The sequence below is a fragment of the Mustela putorius genome, unplaced genomic scaffold (genome assembly GCF_011764305.1).
Source record: "Mustela putorius furo isolate JIRA1106 unplaced genomic scaffold, ASM1176430v1.1 tig00000842_pilon_pilon_pilon, whole genome shotgun sequence".
Lineage (NCBI taxonomy): Eukaryota > Metazoa > Chordata > Mammalia > Carnivora > Mustelidae > Mustela > Mustela putorius.
Window position 1 is genome coordinate 2,703,658 of NW_025421493.1, and position 19,050 is coordinate 2,722,707.

General features: G+C 40.7%; 1 protein-coding gene across 6 annotated transcripts in view; it reads right to left on the reverse strand.

Annotated features, from left to right (window-relative positions):
• BTK (Bruton tyrosine kinase) overlaps positions 1 to 19,050 on the reverse strand; it is a 32,304-nt gene that overhangs the window by 9,468 nt on the left and 3,786 nt on the right. The window contains exons 2-8 of one of the 6 annotated variants that reach the window (XM_004777151.3): positions 17,814 to 17,961; positions 13,984 to 14,151; positions 13,337 to 13,435; positions 9,459 to 9,527; positions 7,843 to 7,924; positions 1,260 to 1,388; positions 905 to 972 (exon numbers count right to left, since the gene is read on the reverse strand). In XM_004777151.3, coding sequence (XP_004777208.1) covers positions 905 to 972; positions 1,260 to 1,388; positions 7,843 to 7,924; positions 9,459 to 9,527; positions 13,337 to 13,435; positions 13,984 to 14,124 — 588 coding nt within the window. In that variant the 5' untranslated portion in view covers positions 14,125 to 14,151; positions 17,814 to 17,961. Of the gene's footprint in view, positions 1 to 904; positions 973 to 1,259; positions 1,389 to 7,842; positions 7,925 to 8,503; positions 8,600 to 9,458; positions 9,528 to 13,336; positions 13,436 to 13,983; positions 14,152 to 14,280; positions 15,968 to 16,022; positions 16,673 to 17,813; positions 17,962 to 19,050 lie in introns of those variants that run through there. The other 5 variants (XM_013048195.2, XM_004777149.3, XM_045085306.1 and 2 more) reach the window with 5 other exon arrangements.

Below are 19,050 nucleotides of genomic sequence, written 5' to 3' on the forward strand. Positions count from 1 at the left end.
AAGCACCCACCTCTTATCCCACAACTCTCTGGCTTACTCGAAACACCATTCTAACCTAAATCAGGCATAAACAAAAAAGGTTTATTCAGCATTCATTCAACAATGATTCTCAAGTATCTGTGCTGGGCTCTCAGCCTCAAGTGCACGTTGGAATCATCTGGAGAGTGGTTAACAATCCCGGGCAGTTTCCTATACCAATCACGTCAAAATCTCAGGGGTGGGGCCCAGGCATCGGTATTTTTAAGGCTTCCTGGACAAAAACCACGAACAGCCACGATCAAGAAAGCTTGGCACTGAACTAGTACATGGATCTGCTAAGTGGCCCAGAATCTTGGTTTCCTTGTTTGTAAAATGAGCATAATAACTCCTACCCTGCTTACTTACAAAGTATGAGAAAGTGCTTTTTAGACTTCAAAAAGTAACCAAAAAACCAACTTTTAAAATAATATATTAGTGGTAGGGTCAAGTATTGGGTATATGGGTGTTTACTGTTAAATTCTTAAAACTTTGTTTGAAAAATATTTTTTATTTAAAAAACCAGGTTTTGTTTTGTTTTAAACAGGTGATTGGATTAAATTGTTGCCAAGAACATCCTAACAGACCCCTCTCTCACCACCAAAGAGTGGTAAGATTTGTCCTATTCAGGACAAATCCCATGTCTCCACATGAACATCAATTAACACTGCCAAGTCCCATGGGAGTTCTAAGACAGGTGTGTTTTCAGAGTGTTACTGTAAGATTCCTTTTTTTAATTTAAATTTTATTTTTAAAGTGATCTCTATACCCAACATGGGACTCGAACTCACAACCCCAATATCAAGAGTCACAAGCTCTACTGACTGAGCCAGCCAGGCACGAGTGTAAGTTTCTATTTAAGCAGTAACAGCATAATTTCCCTGTATACCTGGTCCTCCTCAGGCGTGGGAGGAAGGGGCTTTTTTGTCTTTCTGTGCGAACTCCCAGGTTTTAAGCCTGCAAAGTAAGAAACCAGTATTGATATAGAATGCATCTTAGGAAAGGGCCAGGGACAGATTTGCTCAGGGACTTAGCTTTTGTACACAGTTCCTTTAAGACAGTTCGGAGAAGTCTGAGGGGGTACAGCCTTGTGCCAAGTCACATGGTTTGGAGAGCAGAGCTCCAGTGGTATTTGCGCGCCGACTAATCCCCTTCCCCAGGCCCCTCTGTGCATTGGCCAACCCTTTAAAGAGTGACGGATAGAATCCAAAGAGACAGAAATTTATCTTGATCGTATCTCTTACTTCCATTCCGGTTCTCCAGAATTTGGCAGCCCATCGCATTTTTGGCTGTCTGAGAGCAGCAGAGATACTGCCCATCTATCCAGAAGCAAGGGTGGTATTTCTGTACCAGGTCGCTATTGTACCGGATTACTGTAAGAGGGAGAAAAGAGAGAAAGAGATCACATCTGATGTTCTGAAGAATTCACCATTTGCATGTTTTCCTCTTTGACAAAGTGTAGTGGTGAGCTTCAAATAACTCTCCCTTCCTCCCCCACCCTGAAGGAAAGCAGACGACAAACCAGTTAGCTCACATCCCTGGCCCTGGAAAGTTCGTATGCAGTTCTCTGCAGTGGGCTGTCATGATGACTGTCTCCTGACTACCAAGATAAGAATATCTGATGTCTCCAGAGCCCAAGAGAAAAACAGACACACACACACACACACACACACACACACACACACACACAGAGTCTGTTTTCCCAGTAAGCATTTCAATCCTCTTGTAAGGCAAAGTGTGGATGACGGTGTTCTTTTCCAGATACAGGAAACAATGTGCCCAAGCCAAACTCTTACTCCAGTTCTTAGCATACCAGTGTTCCAGCCACCTGAGTGATCTTTTATTTTATTTAAGATTTTATTTATTTATTTGACAGACAGAGACAGGGAACACAAGAAAGGGGAGCAGCAGGCAGAGGGAGAAGCAGGCTCCCAGCTGAGCAGGGAGCCAGACATAGGACTCTATCCCAGGACTCTGGGATCAAGACTGAGCCACGCAGGCGTCCCCTAAGTGATCTTTTAGAGATATTTGCTTTAGTGAGAATGTCTGCATCAGGCTTTCGGTGTTCAGAGAATAGTCAACAGAATGGAACTCAGGAGCAAATGAAGTGATTCTTCCTGGTTCCATTCTTCCTAGGGCCACTGAAGTGGCCTGAGCTCATTGTGGGAGACAAACACAGCACCTCCATTTCCTTCACAGAGTCATGAGGCTCAAAAGAGGTCCCAGAAGCCAGTCCTTTGTAAAGAATACAATGGTTTGCAGATAGGAGGAATTGGCATCACTTTTTTTTAATACTGTGGTATCTCTAGGATCTTAGCATGAAGTCAATTGGTCAAGTCCTCCTGGGATCATGTTGTCAGATAACAGAGAAGCAAAGACAACTGAAATAATTGACAACAGCTAGCATTAGGACAAAAAGACCTTAAATGGTCTAAGAAAATGCACATCTGAGGGGCACCTGGGTGGCTCAACCGCTTAAGGCATGTGCCTTCAGCTCAGGTCATGATCCTGGAGTCCTGGGGTTGGGCTCCCTGCTCAGTTAGGAGTGTGCTTCTCCCTCTCTCCCTGTCCCTCCCTGCCATGCTCTTTCTCTCTCTCAAATAAAAAAAAATAAAAAAATCTTAAAAAAATACAATGTGTACATTTGAGGACCTACACATTTCAGTGTTTACTGCTAAGAGGAAGTCCACATAACTTCTTTAAAACATTAAAAAACAAGTAAAAACTTTCCTCTATAGAGAACAACTCAAGTTCTTAAGAGCTTGCTAGTTAAGACTTAAGACTTTGGGGGAAGCCTAGAAGCTTCTGATGGCCCAGCGCATTTTACAGGCAAATGAACAAACGTGCTGGTTTTTTTTTTTTTTTTAAGTGCTATTTTAATGCTTTTCTAAGAGCATTTGAAGACTTCTAACCATCAGTCCCAGTCCATCCTCACCCCTTACTTTCTCAGCACTCCCTTTCACCATAGTACCAAGCACAGTGTGGTGGGAGCTATTCAGATAAGGAGTTGCATTGTCTGTAGAGAATTTTATTTTATTTAATTTTTTAAAATACTTTAAAGATTTTTATTTATTTATTTGAGAGAGAGAGAGAGAGAGAGAGCATGGGGGGTGCAGAGGAAGAGGGAGAAGCAGACTCCCTGCTGAGCAGAAAGCCCCACAATGAGAGGCTCCACATGGGGGCTGGATCCCAGATCCCAGGATCCTGAGATCATGACCTGAACTGAAGGCAGAGGTTTAACCGATTAAGCCACCCAGGCACCCATCTATAGAGGATTTTAAAACAATAATAAAACCAACCCAAAGTCTTTCTTTTATTATTACCAGCCACTGGCAATTCTGAACCATGTTCCAGATATCAACCGAACTGATTGCTCTATTTCCACTCTCTGCCCACCCTCCCCCCACCATTATTCTTCACTCAGGGATTTGAAGACCCTCTGGTCAGGCCTAGACGTTGGTAGACCTGTAAAGAATTGTTTCTCTCTCTCTCTCTCTTTTTTTGGGGGGTTGTATATAAGAATTTCTTTTTTTTTAAATTAACATATAATGTAATGTTTGTTTCAGGGGTACAGGTCTGTGAATCATCAGTAATACACAATTCACAGCACTCACTATAGCACATACCCTGCCCAAGGTCCATTACCCAGGCACCCCAAACCTCCCAGCCATCTCCCCTCTAGCAACCCTCAGTTTGTTTCCTGAGATTAAGAGTGTCTTATGGTTTGTCTCCCTCTCTGGTTTCCTCTTGTTTCATTTTTCCCTTCTCTCCCCTATGATCCTCTGTCTCATTTCTCAAATTCCTCATATCAGTGAGATCATAGGATAATTGTCTTCTCTGATTGACTTATTCTGCTTACCATTAATACCCTCTAGTTCCAACCACATTGTTGCAAATGGCAAGATTTCATTTTTTTGTTTTTGATCTGCCAAGAATTCCTCATCAACCCCTGGCTACTCTGATAAACTAAGGTATGCGAATAAGCTAATGAGGGCACATAATGCTTTCTGCCCTCTCTACTTCCAGCAGATCATAAGGAGCTCACCCTATGTTCCCAAATACTGCCTGCCTCTTAAGAGGTCCCTTGAAGATGACACCTTTTCCTTTTGTTGCCCAATCCAAAGCTGGTATTTCTAGCTACTTAGGTGAGAATTGCCAAAGTAGAGTGTTTGTCATGGACTGTGTCCCTCCCACCCCCGAAATTCATATGATAAAGCCCCTCAATGTCATGGTACTAGGAGATGGAGATTTCGGGAGGTACTTAGGTCATAAGAGCAGAGTCCTCATGATGGAAATAGTGCCCTTATAAGAAGAGACTTGAGAGAGATTCTCTCTCTCTGGCATATGAGAAAGTAGCCATTCTGCAAGCCAGGCAGAGAGTTCTCACCAGAAACCAAACCCACTGGCACACCGAACTTGGACTCCCAGCTTCCAGAACTGTGATAAATCAATATTTGTTGTTTAAGCCACTTGGTCTATGGTATTTTTTTTTATTAACAACCCAAGCTGACCACCACTGTGTCCAAGTGAGAGCGCCAGGAAAGACTACTGCACTGATGCAGAGGGCCAGTCCTGTCTGGGAATATTAATGGTTGGTGCACATATCCTAAGTACTTGATGGGCTGAAACTCTGCTTCAGGCATGCACGAAGTAGTCCTCCCTATACTGGTTGTTGGAGTTTTGCCAACGCCCCTCTTTCATTATTGGTGAGCTCACGCCCTTTGCTTATTTTTGATATTACAATTTGGAGAGCATCTATTGAGCTTGACCAAAGAAAGATTCTAGAGCAAATGCAGACACCTATCTGCGGTGCTATACCATTAAAAGTGTGCACTGCTGTGTTCAAGGAAATGGAAGAAGAGAGTGCATGGCTACGTCCTCAGGGATGCAACCTCTGCATGGAAGGTGCCACTGAAAAAAGATGGCAGCTGGATATGGGGCACCTGAAGCCCTACTTTTATTTTTTTATTTTTATTTAAAAATTTTTTGTAAAGATTTTATTTATTTGACACAGAGAGAAAGAGCACAAGCAGAGGGAGCAGAAGGCAGAGGGAGAGGGAGAAGCAGACTTCCTGCTGAGCAGAGAGCCTGAGGCAGGACCTGATCCCAAACTCCTGGGATCATGACCTGAGCCCAACATAGCCACTTAACCGACCGAACCACCCAGGCATCCTGAGGCTCAGATCCAGGACTGGGGAAGTTTCCCTCATGTACTTTCATAGCTAATACCCCTGCAGATGTAGCCAGTACCCTGATGAAGTCTCCTTCTCATGTTAGTGATTTGTAGTTGGTGCATTTCATCCTACAGTAGGAAAACTCAACCCCGGAGTAGGATTTTATGCTGGCTAGATTAGTTCATGACTGGCATTGCCAACACCTGGGGACATTCTGGTGTTGTTAGAACTTGCACCTAAATCTCCTAGCAACTGTGGTATTTGTTGCAAGGTCCTTCCTTTTTGGGTCATGTTGTTGGCCCAGGCAGGCTCAACAAGACACACACCCAGGTCTAGAACAACTGGAAATGAAATGCCTTCCGTCAAATGCAAGAGAGAGAAGGCGACATTGCACTGTAACCCACACTAACCATCCACACTCATAACCCAGTTGAAAGGGTGGTGTTTTCTGTTTGTTTTGGCTTTATTTTTACTGTTGTAAGTTTACCTGCCCAGTGAACTTTAATAATAGTGTATAACCAGAATGATAGGTTTGCCATTTGAGTCAGTAAACCAAGTTTACAAGCTGAATATTCTTATCCTCTGTCATTGCTCATACCTTGAATGTAGAGGGCACTCTAGAAGTATTTGTTAGGCTAATCTATGACTGGTTTTGAAATTCGTCGTTTAAGTGTAAAGGAGTTACTAACTTGCACATGTTACATTTTTTTTTTTCTTTTCTGGTTCTCCCTCAGTATGTCCCATCATCCCCTATCTCCAAACTAAATCCTAGCTGTCCATCAACATGGAGCCCAACTACCCATGGTGGTTGTTTACCCTTACAGAAATATCTGTTGATACAACAGATATGCTCCCTTTCTGTATGCAAGGCACTGTATGACACACTGTGAAGAAAATCAAGGAAGTGCAAATATACAGGCCCTCTGTGTACTCGTTTTGTACCCCTAGGGCTAAAGCAGGCCTCTTACTTTAAAACATGCCAAGAATTGGACTTCGTGGCACAAGATAGCACCAATTTGCAATCTCAACATGGCCTTCCTCTAGAATATCTTGCAGCCAACTACAGGTGTACTTTCTGGACTTGAGAACACCCAAGCAGCATGACCTAGGCAATAAGCTTAGGTTCTGGAGTCCTACAGACAAAGGGATGTGGTGAAGACCCAGGCTTCACCTCTCTGCAAGTCTCTGAGTGTGACCATGAGCAGGTTACTGAACCTCTCTGAACCTCAGTTCCCTCATCTGTAAATAGGGGAATGATACATACTTCATAGGCTTATTGTGAGGATTAAAAGCTAGTATACTTGAAACAGTGGGCACTGAGCCTGGAACATACTAAGTGCTCATTAAGTGAGTAATTAGTAATTACTATACGATTGTCTTGAACTCAAGGTAGCTGTGGGAATTCAATGAGATAATAAATGTAAGATATCTAGCTCAGTGTCTGGCATGTAGCAAGGATTCAATAAATGACCCCTTTCTTCCTTTCTCCTCTCCTCTTTCAGCTCGAAAGATTTGGTGATGTTTATTTTGGCCAATCAGACTTGCATTCAAGGGAGTGAATAAGGGTGGTACAGTGAACCACTGAATATCAGAATCTAAATGTTAAGACAAAGGGCTGTCGTGCAATAACCCAACCATGCTGTTATCAGTCTGCCATCCTTCCTGTTTCTCTAGGCAGCCTTTCCTGATGTCAACTCAACCAGTTAATCTCTCAGTCACTTGACATGTGGCTATATATACACACAAATATGTCTGCATGCATCCTGTGCTGCAAGCCTTTAGAGTCAAGTTTATCTCAGCACAGTGTATGGGCTATGTCAAGTGCTGAAACTGTGTTCAAGTTTAAGTCCTCACAAAGCAAGGAACATGAACATGTTCCTTAGAAAATATTTAGCCACAGTGAAGAGATATACAGTGCTTTCCTGTACAGTGTTTTACAGTTTTCTATGGCTTTCACACACATTACTTCATTGGATCATTCGGACAACCTTGGAGGTAGGTATGGCAGACATTGTTATGATTTCTCTTTCAGAAGAAGAAATGATGCCTTGGAAGAAGCTCCTTGGCCTACTTTCCAGAGGTCACCCAGTTTATTTGTGGTGGGAGAGGGCTTGGAAGGATATTCCCCACTGTAACTTCAAGCATTTTTATGATAATCTAATCACCGGAACTAGGTATTTTATATTTAGGACTTGAAATATTGCAATGACCATTGAATGACACACCACACCACCCTCAAAATTGGTGTAAAGTGTGGGACTGTTTTATAGATAGAGAAATAGAGGTGCCTACAATTGTAGAATTGCCCTAGAGAGATAGTGGTAGAACTGGGTTGAAACCCTAAGTCTAGCACATTATATTTTATTCATAAAAGGGAATATGAAACTCAATTGTATCACTAATAATGGAGAAAATGCATTCTACCATCCTTGCTCTCTGTCATCCTCCTTCCCCCTCCCTCCTCTCTTTCCTTCCTTCCCTTCTGCCTCTTCTCTTTCTCCTTTCTCTCACCTCCCTTTTTCCATCCATTCTTCTTTTCCCTCTCCTTCTCCCTCCATCCGTGTCTCTTTCTCCTTCCTCTCTTCTTTTTCTCCCTCCCCACTTTATTCCCTTCTTTCTATGGAAACTAGTTTCTTTTCCAAGTAGTTCTCACCATTTTTGAGCTGGTGAATCCAACGCTTCCGCAGTTCTTCAGTTGGGGAGAAGACATAAAGAGGCCCTTCATCATACACAACCTGAATGAAGCAATGGACACACAGACTTCAGCAGTTAGGATTCAGAAGAAAGAAGAAAGTCTTTGAAGGAACTAATCTTAAGCTACAATTTTGTATATCCATAGTGGAAAACAAAGAAAGGTAGGGTCTTATGTCAGTATCCAGGGTTGTAGGATTTAGAAATTCTTAGCTTTTTAAATAGTCCCAGATCCTCATGACTTATGTTTCAGTTTGTGTGTAAACTTAGTTCATAATATTTCCCCCAGCCTTGGTGGAGACAGGATTTGTGTTTATTCAACAAAGAATATTTTATGATCTTATTAAAACTTGAGTTTGTATAGAAGAGAAATGGAAGTAATGATTTGTATAACTTAAGTCTTGTTTGGTAGATGAGGGTTATTCACTTGGATAGTATGAAGCAAAATTTTAACTTATGGCAATTTTTTCTCCTACTGCCTAGTGGCCTCCCCTTGCCAAAACAAACCAAGTTTGAAACCACAAAAGAGTAAAGTATATATCTACTTCAAAAAGAGAAAAATATATATTAAGCATTGCCTTCAGATCAAACAGGCAGTAATTTTTTGAACATTTCACACGTACAAGGCATTGTGTTAGGCGTTCTGGAGGTTCATGAAACATGTGGTTCTAATCCTCACAGACTCAACAGACATTACGTACTGGATTCTGAAATCAAATGTAAATTAATTTGAATTATCTGGTATTTGGCATTACCCACTAGCCCAACCAAACAACATCTTGTTGAAAGACGGTAGTAAAAATTATGTCTAAAACACTCCTCCTTCACAGGTTTTGTCGACTTTGATATAGTCAGGGACATGAACAAGATCCTTGCACATTTTTCTCTTTGGTTCTTAATCTAGCTGTGCTCATAAATCCATGACAGAAAGCCCCCTCCCCTGAGACTTTCCACTTCCTTTTCTGGCTTTCACTGTTTGCAGAGGCTGCTATGTTCACAACATGTGACCTACAGAGTTTTTAGGACACAAGCAAACCAAATTGTAGATTGAATATGAAGCTTTACTCTCCTTCATGGGTTACAGTGCATCTCTGAAACAGATGTCTATGTGGCTATTCAGTTACTTCAGACTAGAATAGAATTTAGGTTTATGTGTAATGTAATGAGCCTTCCCCATACCGAACTTCCTAATAACTACTCCTTCCCTCTCCTTTTCTGTCTTTTCAATCCACATGACCACCACTAGACAGATAGGCAGAACCAGAAGGAAGTGAAATGCTCACCCAACAAACAAAGCATCTTTCTCAATGCAGTTACCATAGACAAGACACACTATAATAGAATTACTGCCATTATGGATTCTCTTTGAGGTGTAGGGACTAAAAGGTACCATGTTAAATAGGGAAAAAAGAAAAGAAAACAGTCTTAGCCCATGTCAGTCTCATTTCTCTCTTCAGCTTCCTTGTCTACCTCAAATTCTGTTCACTGGGACCTAGTATTCTTCACTGTGCCCTGCACCCCAACACTAATTATTACATTACAGGTACCTTTGAGAGCTGGTGAGAGAAAACACTTTACCTGGAATGGGTAAGGGAACCTTTCAATGATTGAAATCTGCTCCATTTCACTGGACTCTTCACCCCTTCTCTGCAATGAAAGATGAAAGCATATGCCACTGTAGAAAACAGTGTGGAAATTCCTCAAAAAGTTACAAATGGAGCTACCTTATGGCCCAGAAATTTCACTATAGGTACTTACCCGAAGAATACAAAAACACGAATTCAAAGGGATATGTGCACCCCAGCGTTTACAGGAGCATTACTTACAAGAGCCGAGATATGGAAGCAGCCCAGATGTCCATCAATTAATGAAAGTATAACGAAAATGTGATATATTTATACAATGGAATGTTATTCAGCCATTAAAAAGAATGAAATCTTGCCATTTGCAACAACATGGATGGAGCTAGAGAATATAATGCTACATGAAATAAGTCAGAAAAACACAAATACCATATGATTTCACTCGTATGTGGAATGTAAGAAACAAATCAAACAAGCAAAGGAAAAAATGAGAGAGTCAAGGCAAGAAACAGATTTTTGAGTATAGAGAACAATCTGATGTTTACCAGAGGGGAGGTGGGTGAGTGGGTTAAATAGGTGATGGGGATTAAGGAGTGCATTTGTGATGATCACAGGAAGATGTATGGAACTGTTGAATTACTATATTGTACACCTGAAACCAATATAGCACTGCACGTTAACAAACTAGAATTAAAATAAAAACTTAAAAAAGAAAGCATAGTTATTGGTTGATGCATTGTTCTTTTTTGGTTTTCCTTAGGTATTGGGAGTCCTCTGTAGTCGCTCCAGAAGAATTTCCTGCCTAGACAATGCTAATTATTAGAGATTGCTTTCTTTAACCCAGTAGGGACACATGTCCATAAGATCCAGCACATACGTGTTCAAAAAAAACCTCAGGCATCTCAAACTATCGAGGAAAGGGAGGTTACCACTACTTCTGGTGTGTGTGTGTGTTGGGGGGGCTATTTCACACCATACATGAAAGTAAATTCAAAAGCTTAATGGATGGATTCAAAGCTTAATATAAAAATGGGACAATGAGTGGACAGAGAAAAGAAATAAATGACTATATATAATTTTATGGGAGACAAGACTTCCCACTATAATGCTAAAGGTTAGACTCATTAAGAAAAGATGAACTAATTTGATGACATAGATTTTAAAACCCAGAATGGTAAAAATGAACAATTAAAAAACACCATAAAGAAAGTTCAAAGATAAATGAAAAACTAGGGAAAATATTTTCAACATGTATTATAATTAAGGATTGATTCTTTTAATATATCAAGATCTCTCTTTTTTAAGATTTTATTTATTTATTTATTTGACAGACAGAGATCACAAGTAGGCAAAGAGGTAGGCAGAGAGAGAGGAGGAAACAGGTCCCCTGCTAAGCAGAGAGAGCCCAATGCGGGGCTTTATCCCAGGACCCTGAGACCATGACCAGAGCCAAAGGCAGAAGCTTTAACCCACTGAGCCACCCAGGCGCCCCTATATCAAGATCTCTTAAAAAGTACTAGCAATAAGGTAAACATTTCAGTGGAAAAATGGCAAAAAATGAACAGGCAATTCACAAATGGAAAAACATAAATGAACTGTAAAACATATAAACAAACGTTCAACCTTATGAGTAACCAAATATTGAAAAATAAGTCAGCAATGAAATATCACTTTTCTTGGCTGTCAAATTAACAAACATATAAAATATCTGGTAATGGAAAGAATGTAGAGAAATAGAGATACTCTCATGTATAGCTTGTAGAAGTGTATAAAATTTAAATCACACTGCTAGAAAATAAAATTGAATAAAAAGATAAACATAACCAAATTGTGCAGATTTAATAAAGAGAAGAACAATATTTTACTTCTAGGAAGTTATTATAAGGTAAAGAATAGCAAAAGTTCGTAAAGATGTATGCAAGGATGTTCTCAGTGTGGTTATAATATCAAGTTGGAACAACTTAAATATGTAATAGTAAGAGATTGGTTAAACAAATTGCAGTATATTCATAATAGAGAATACCACACAGCCATTAAAATCACATTATTAAAGATTATTTATTGTCATGGGAAACATTTCCATATATTGTTAAATTGAAAAAGTACATTACAAATCAAGATGTGTAGTATGATTCTAAGTTTTAAATACCTAAGTACATAGGGGCACCTGGCACACTCAGTAGGAAGAGCATGTGACTCTTGATCTCAGGGTCCTGAGTTTGAGCCCTACATTGGGTGTAAAAATACTTAAATAACATTTTTAAAATATTTATTTATTTATTTTAGATGAGAGAGAGAGTGGAAGAGAGGGTGCGAGTGGGGGGGAGGGGCAGAGGGAGAGAATCTTCAAGCAGCAGACTCCCGCCTGGGCCTGGAGTCCATCACAGGGCTGGATCCCAGGACCCTTGAGATCACGACAGGAGCCAAAACAAAGAGTTGGATGCTTAACCAACTGAGTCACCCAGGTGTCCCCTAAGTAAATAAACTTTACAAAAATAAATACATAATATACATATTAGTGTGAACATATGTGTTGCAAGTGGAGAAAAACAACTGTAAGTCTGTATACCAACATACATTAGTCATTTCTTTTTTTTTTTTAAAGATTTTATTTATTTATTTGACAGACAGAGATCACAAGTAGGCAGAGAGGCAGGCAGAGAGAGAGAGAAGGAAGCAGGCTCCCTGCCAAGCAGAGAGCCCAATGCGGGACTCAATCCTAGGACCCTGAGATCATGACCTGAGCCACCCAGGCGCCCTACATTAGTCATTTCTAACTGAATAATGGAATTATGCATGATTTTATCATCTTCATTGTGCTTTTTTGTATTTTCTAGAGTTTCCAAAATAGGTACACACTACTCTTGTAATTAGGAAAAAATAATAAATTATATTTTTAAAAGACTCAACTCGGAAATCCATAGGCATTTTGCCTTGGAGAGGCTCTGAGAAATGAGAGGAGAATCAAGAGTGAGTTGTTAAAGAATCTCATGACTCAGGGGCGCCTGGGTGGCTCAGTGGGTTAAGCCTCTGCCTTTGGCTCAGGTTGTGATCTCAGGGTCTTGGGATCGAGTCCTGCCTCGGGCTCTCTGCCCGGCAGGGAGCCTGCTTACTCCCTCTCTGCCTGTCTCTCTGCCTGCTTGTGATCTCTGTCTGCCAAATAAATGAATAAAATCTTTAAAAAAAGAAAAGAAAAGAAAATTTCACATATTGGGACTCCTGGCTGGCTCAGGCAGTGGAGCATGTGACTCTTGATCTCAGGGTTGTGAGGTGGAGCCCCACGTTGGTTGTGGAGATTCCTTTTATTTAATTATTTTATTTTTTATTTTTAAAAATAATTTTATTTTTTTATGTTAGTCACCATACAATACAACATTAGTTTTTGTGTAGTGTTCCAAGATTCATTGTTTATGTACAACACCCAGTGCTCTATGCAATACGTGCCCTCTTTAATACCCACCACCAGGCCCACCCACCCTTCTCCCCCCTCCCCTCTAAAACCCTCAGTTTGTTTCCCAGAGTCCATAGTCTCTCATGGTTTGTCTCCCCCTCCAATCCTCACCCCCATATTTTCCCTCTCCTTCTGCTAATGTCTGGAGATGCCTTTTTAAAAATAAAATCCTTCCAAAAAAAAAAAAAAGAGAGAAAATTTGATATGTCTTCGTAAAATTGGTATTAGAACTTTTCAACATTAAGTGAGTTGTTCTGCATCTGGGGGAAAAATGCTGAAACTCAGTATAACCAAGAACAGAGTGAAGAATTTTGTGAGGGAGCTTTAACACATTGCACAGCATCACAGGTTTATTTACAGAGAGTTGAAGTGTTCTAAGTTTCTCACCACCTGTTCCTGCTCTGACAACGGGCTCTACTTACTGGAATCTGTCTTTCAGGGGGAGGATTTTTTTCAGGAACCACTGTTTCAACGCAGGTGATTTTCTCAACGTCTATCGAGCCCTTCTTACTGCCTCTTCTCTGAGAAAGAGAATGAGGAAGAAAATGGAGAAAGATTAGGAGTGACTAAGCAACCAGATAATTAGATTTTGTTATCTAATCATTCAACATAGTGAAGTGACACCCACACCCTATCCATCAGGACCTGCCATTGGGGGGGGGGCGGGGGGGGAGCAAGGACACTTCCAGATCTATTAATCTAAACTTCCTTGACTACCAGATAGAGGGCAAATACTATAGAAGAGTGGATGACTGTGTGTGCCTTTACCATAAAAAATAAATAATTTTTGAGACTTGGATTTCCTTCTCAACAATATTTAATGAATGATCACCAACTGTAAGATTCCAATGGTAAGATTCCCCCCTCCTTGCCCATGGCTTCTTAGCACCTTTGAATTTTTGCTCCAGTGTGCCTGCAGTTAGTTCTAGGCTAGGAAACATTTTTCTGAGTTTGAAATAGACCTAGGTCCCTACCCACCTCCCTCTTCCAACCAAAAAGTTATCTACCTCCTCAAGGAAGATCTAAGGCCAAATCCTAGATACTCAGGTTTCACAGCAGAGAAACTTACCCCACGTTCAAAGTCATACTCATAGTAGGAAAGTTTGTGCACAGTCAAGAGAAAGAGGCGCTTCTTGAAGTTTAAAGGCGAGGTCTTCTTTTTCTGTTGGGATCGCTTCAGAAAGATGCTCTCCAGTATCACGGCAGCCATAGCTTCTTCCTGGAGCTCACTTGTGTGCTGTTGATAAAGAAAGTTCTTGAGCACCCAGCACATAAATCCTCATCCCTCCTGGTTTCCCCTCAGCCTGGCCACTTAGTTTCAAATGGAACAGAATCGTGCAAAGCTAATGAAGAGCCTTCCTCCTACCTTCACATCCTTCTTCCACAGCCTCCATCTCGGCCAGTCTTCAGGTGTAATAGATGCGCATTGAATAGGGAGGATGGGTTCAGCGTGAGTTCATGTACACTGGTTTTTTGTATAAGATCATGGAATGCTCTGGAGTCAAAGGCCATGTACCTGTGTGCTTGGTAATGTCTGGAGGCCATTTTATACTAACCACCCTTTATTGTATGTGCAGGATCTGTGAACAGCAAAAGTCTCAGTGCAACTGTTGATTCTGATATCCCCAGAAGGGACAATGCAGGTGCTAGAATTCCACTGAGGCAGATATTGGACTTTCAGTTCCCAGTTTCCTAGACAGTGAATGCAGTTTTTCAAACAGTGTCCCACCGGGTCTGTAACCCAGGGGTCTAGTAAGAATATGGAGGCTGCACCTGCAGTTATGGACGTATACTAACTGCCGCCCAACCAATTTTGCCCATCAGCCACTGGCTGAGCTACAAAGGATACAAGCTTTGTTCTAAAACTGAAAAACAATTTTGAGGGAGGCAGTTATTGGTTGTTTTTGTTTTTGGTTTTGGTTTTGGTTTTTCCTCTCCTTTTTTTCTTAGATTGGTTCTTGTAGACATTGTCATACAGAAGTGATGTAACTGTCTTGCTCTTATGAATGCCATCTCTGATTATTTACAAAAAGTAACTTGTTTACCCTCTCTAAACTCACAATACTCTAGAAAGACTCAGTTTAGGTAACTGAAGTACAGAAGTGCAAAGAAAGTTATGAAAAATCACCACTGGCTCTTTTGATTCACGCAAAACATGCTTCTTATTAGTTATTCACTTAAAGTTTATGCACAATTGCATAGTACAAATTCCAAACCTTCCTTAGAAAGATAAAGTGAAAACATAAATACTGTCACAAAATGGGGCACTAAGTAAGTATTGAAAAAATCACCAGCTCACCTCAAATTTTGTTACATGTGGGTTTTTCTTAAGGGGGGAATAGATGGCATTTTGTAAATCTAAACTCCTTGTGCTTCTGGTGGCACCGTGGATTCTGAATAAATAAAGTCAGCATCATTTTTTACCTGCCAAGCACAGATTATTGCTCACACCAGGGAAGCAAGGGAGTGGTTTTTATCAAAGTCTGAGGCTATCTGCACCGTTATTTTGCTCTTTCCTGTGGTGTAGAAAATTCTATTACCATACTGGGGAGACATTAAAAATAGGTTAAAGGAACACCAGGGATGTTCAGAATGATCACTTTGCCACTTATTCACCATGTTGATGCAACTCTCTTCTGGTGCTGGATTCATTCAATGGTTTATAAATGATCTTTTGAGAAAAATTAGGCCACGGAGCGTACCTCTTCCCACACCTTGCCACACAGTTCCCTGACTCCTTGGTTTAAATGGTCTCCCGCAGGAGTGACGAACTGATAAGACCGAAGGACTTTCTAATGCTCAACACCCACAGAGATTTCTGTCAAACCTGAAATTATTCAATTATTCAGAAGTAGTGGTAACCAAGTAATGATACTGTATTCTCAAGAACTGTTAACTTATAGAGATCCTTGTAACAATACCATTTTTTTCCCACAGTGAATTCCGATTGAGTACCTCTTCACAATCAAAAAGACTCCGATTACAGAGGAAAAAATAAAGCCTTAATGAAAGTGAGTAGCATGAGCAGTAAATTGGATCAGAAGCCTCCCAACAAACTACATCCAGTTTTCTTTCTGTTAGCTGAATAAAGCATACCCATCATTTTACCTTCAGTTTTGTTGCAAGCTCTTGATGGACACATTCCCTGCTCTGTCCCAGCATCCGCTTTAGTCTTGGCCTCTGCTCTTACTTCCTATAAGATAGGTCCTTCTGGAAGCTGCCTCTGCTCTTTTTCTCTTTTAGAACAAATCCAGTTTGTACAAGAGGACGCCTTCCTCTCTTTCAAGTGTCTATTGGGTTAGGGTTCAGTGCTGGTCTAAGTATGAGGAAGTAAGCGAGTCTCTCAATAGCCATCACCCCTCAGAGCAAGGGGTGAAATGGCCTCTACGGTTAGACTATTGAGTTAAAGGATTGCCAGGATTTCCAAGGTCTGGTTGCCCCTTCTTTGACTGCTTTCCCCTTAATTCCTTGTGATCCAGTCCAGACACACAGCCTGAAAATGTGGTAGTTCCTTCTTAGCCATCACCGATCCATCCACCAATATAATGTGAAAGGAGGTGAATCTGTCTTTATGTCTTCCTGAAGGTTGGTGTGTGATGGACCCTCTGCACTGGAGGGCAGCTGCAACTTATTTGTGGAAGTTTCTAAATTTTTTTCTAACCATATCAGCAGCTGACAGTCAATTTGACCACAAAGGACGCACCGTGAGGGCTGACCCTCCACTTCACTCAGACAGTGGGGGTGGGGGTGGAAACCAGAAGTAACATGAATATTATACACACACACACTAACACACACACACACACACACACACACACACACACAGAGTTGTTCATATAAAGAAAGAGGAAGAAAAATAATAGAAAAACACAGAGCTCTTCATTTAAAATACAGAATTCCAGCATTAAAATGTTCTCTTTATTATACTACAAATGCAAGGATTTTCATGTAGCCACATTTGCAGCCTCCCAGCTCCCTGTGGAGCAGCAGAATTCATAAAGAGAATGCTTGTAAGAGCTCAAACATCTAACAAACTTCACTATGCCAAGGAATTGATACAAAAAGCACCTGCAGGATCAGTAAACTAAACCTTTGGTCCTATCATTTGGCCTTTGGCCCTATCATTGCTCAAGCTAAGAGAAACACTATCAGGGACAACACCAGAGCAAAATTCAGAAGACTGCACAGACTGTTTATCATTGGGAAGAGTCCTGGAGATGCTAGTTAGAAATAACCAGTCAGTCATAGTTCAGATAGCTACTTAGCCAGAATATCCAAGAAATATCATTCTCTCTTTATTTCTCCTTTAAAGCATTACTCAATTGCCCAGAGCCTATCTATTTGGTTTTCTCCCCAGGGAGTGGGAGGAAACTTGTGTTTCTTTCAGTGCAGTCTATACTCATTATTTATACTCATTATTTCATTTATTTCTCTCAACACAGAGCTGAGAAAATGAGACTCATGGAAGTTGTGTGACTTGCTCAACCTCATCCATTTATGACTCCATAGCCCTTGCTGTTTCTGTGATACCTACCTCATTGCCTCCCGGATATATAAGGCATATATATATATATATATATATATATATATATTCATATTATATGAATATAATTATTATTTTTTTGCCTTCAATGAGTTTTGATGCTATCTACTTCAGCACCCTGTAATCCCCCATGGTTATCATCAAAGAGTAGTTGGGAGAGACCCTCTGCATCTTCTAGGAACATTTGGCAAAAGAGGAAATGGTGGTAAATTCAGGGGATGAGAGAGATTGCAGGGTCCTGGAGCATTTTCCTCTGCAATAATCCTCCAAGTAAAAAGGATGATTTAGCCCTGTTAACTGTCAACTGTACCTTCTCCCACATGTGGACTCTTTTTAGTCATGCCAGATTTTCTTACGTTTTCTTTTAAATCTTCCACAAGGAGATCCTAACTGGTGTTACTTGCTGTTTTCTTTTCAGGATTTCTTTTCATTGTTGATGGGATAAAAGCATAAGATTAGGTGAAACACCCATCCACTCTTTGTCCCTAGGGTTGTTATTGCATCCTGTGAATACAAAATTTTGATCAAATGTATTTTCTTTTACACTATAAAATGTTGCAAATAGATGGTATAGAGAAGAACAGTACACTCAGGTACTCACCAAGCTCTAATACAGTCTTAACATTGTGCCATAATTGCTTCTGGTGTTTTCAGAAATAAAATACTACCCATAGAGTCAAAACCTCTTTGGATACTCCTCTTCAACCAATCCCCGTCCTTCCTCAGAGGTTAACAATATCTTGAATTTGGTGTTTATCATTCCTAGGCATGTTTTTACATTATTACTGCATATATAAATATCCACAAAAGATATTTAGTTTGGTTTGCATGTTTAACATTTTTTTAAAGATTTTATTTATTTATTTGACAGACAGAGATCACAAGTAGGCAAAGAGGCAGGCAGAGAGAGAGGAGGAAGCAGGTTCCCTGCTGAGCAGAGAGCTCAATGCGGGGCTCGAACCCAGGACCCTGGGATCATGAGCAGAGGCTTTAACCCACTGAGCCACATATTCTTCAGCAGCTTGCTTTTCTTCTCAGTATAATTTTTTAAGAAAGATTTACTTATTTATTTGAGAGAGAGAGAGAGAGAGAACACACTTCGGTGTGAGTGGGGCGAGGAGCAGAGGGAGAGAGAGTATCCCACACAGACTCCCAGCTGAGTGTGGAGCCCTGCATGGGGCTTGATCTCACCACCCATGAGATCATGACCTGAGCCGAAATCACAAGTGGGATGCTTACCCTACTGAGCCACCCAGGTGCCCCTCCCAGTATAATAGTTTATGATTTATTTATGTTCGTAGCTCTAGACTATTTCTATGTGTTTAAAGTATTCTGTATGATGAATTCATCACATTTGGTTTGTCCATTCTCCTACTGATGGATATTCAGATTGCTTGTTTTCAATTATAAGTGATGCTGCTGTGCACATCCTTGTGCAAGTGATCATGGTTTTCCACTCTCAGAATGAATTCTCAGTTACTCAGACGAAGTGGCAAACCCAGGTCTGGCTTATCTGTTGGCCTATGTGCTTTGTGTTATCCCTTGTTCCCGTTTCAGTCCTGTCTTCCTGAAGTTTTACTATGGAATCTGGCA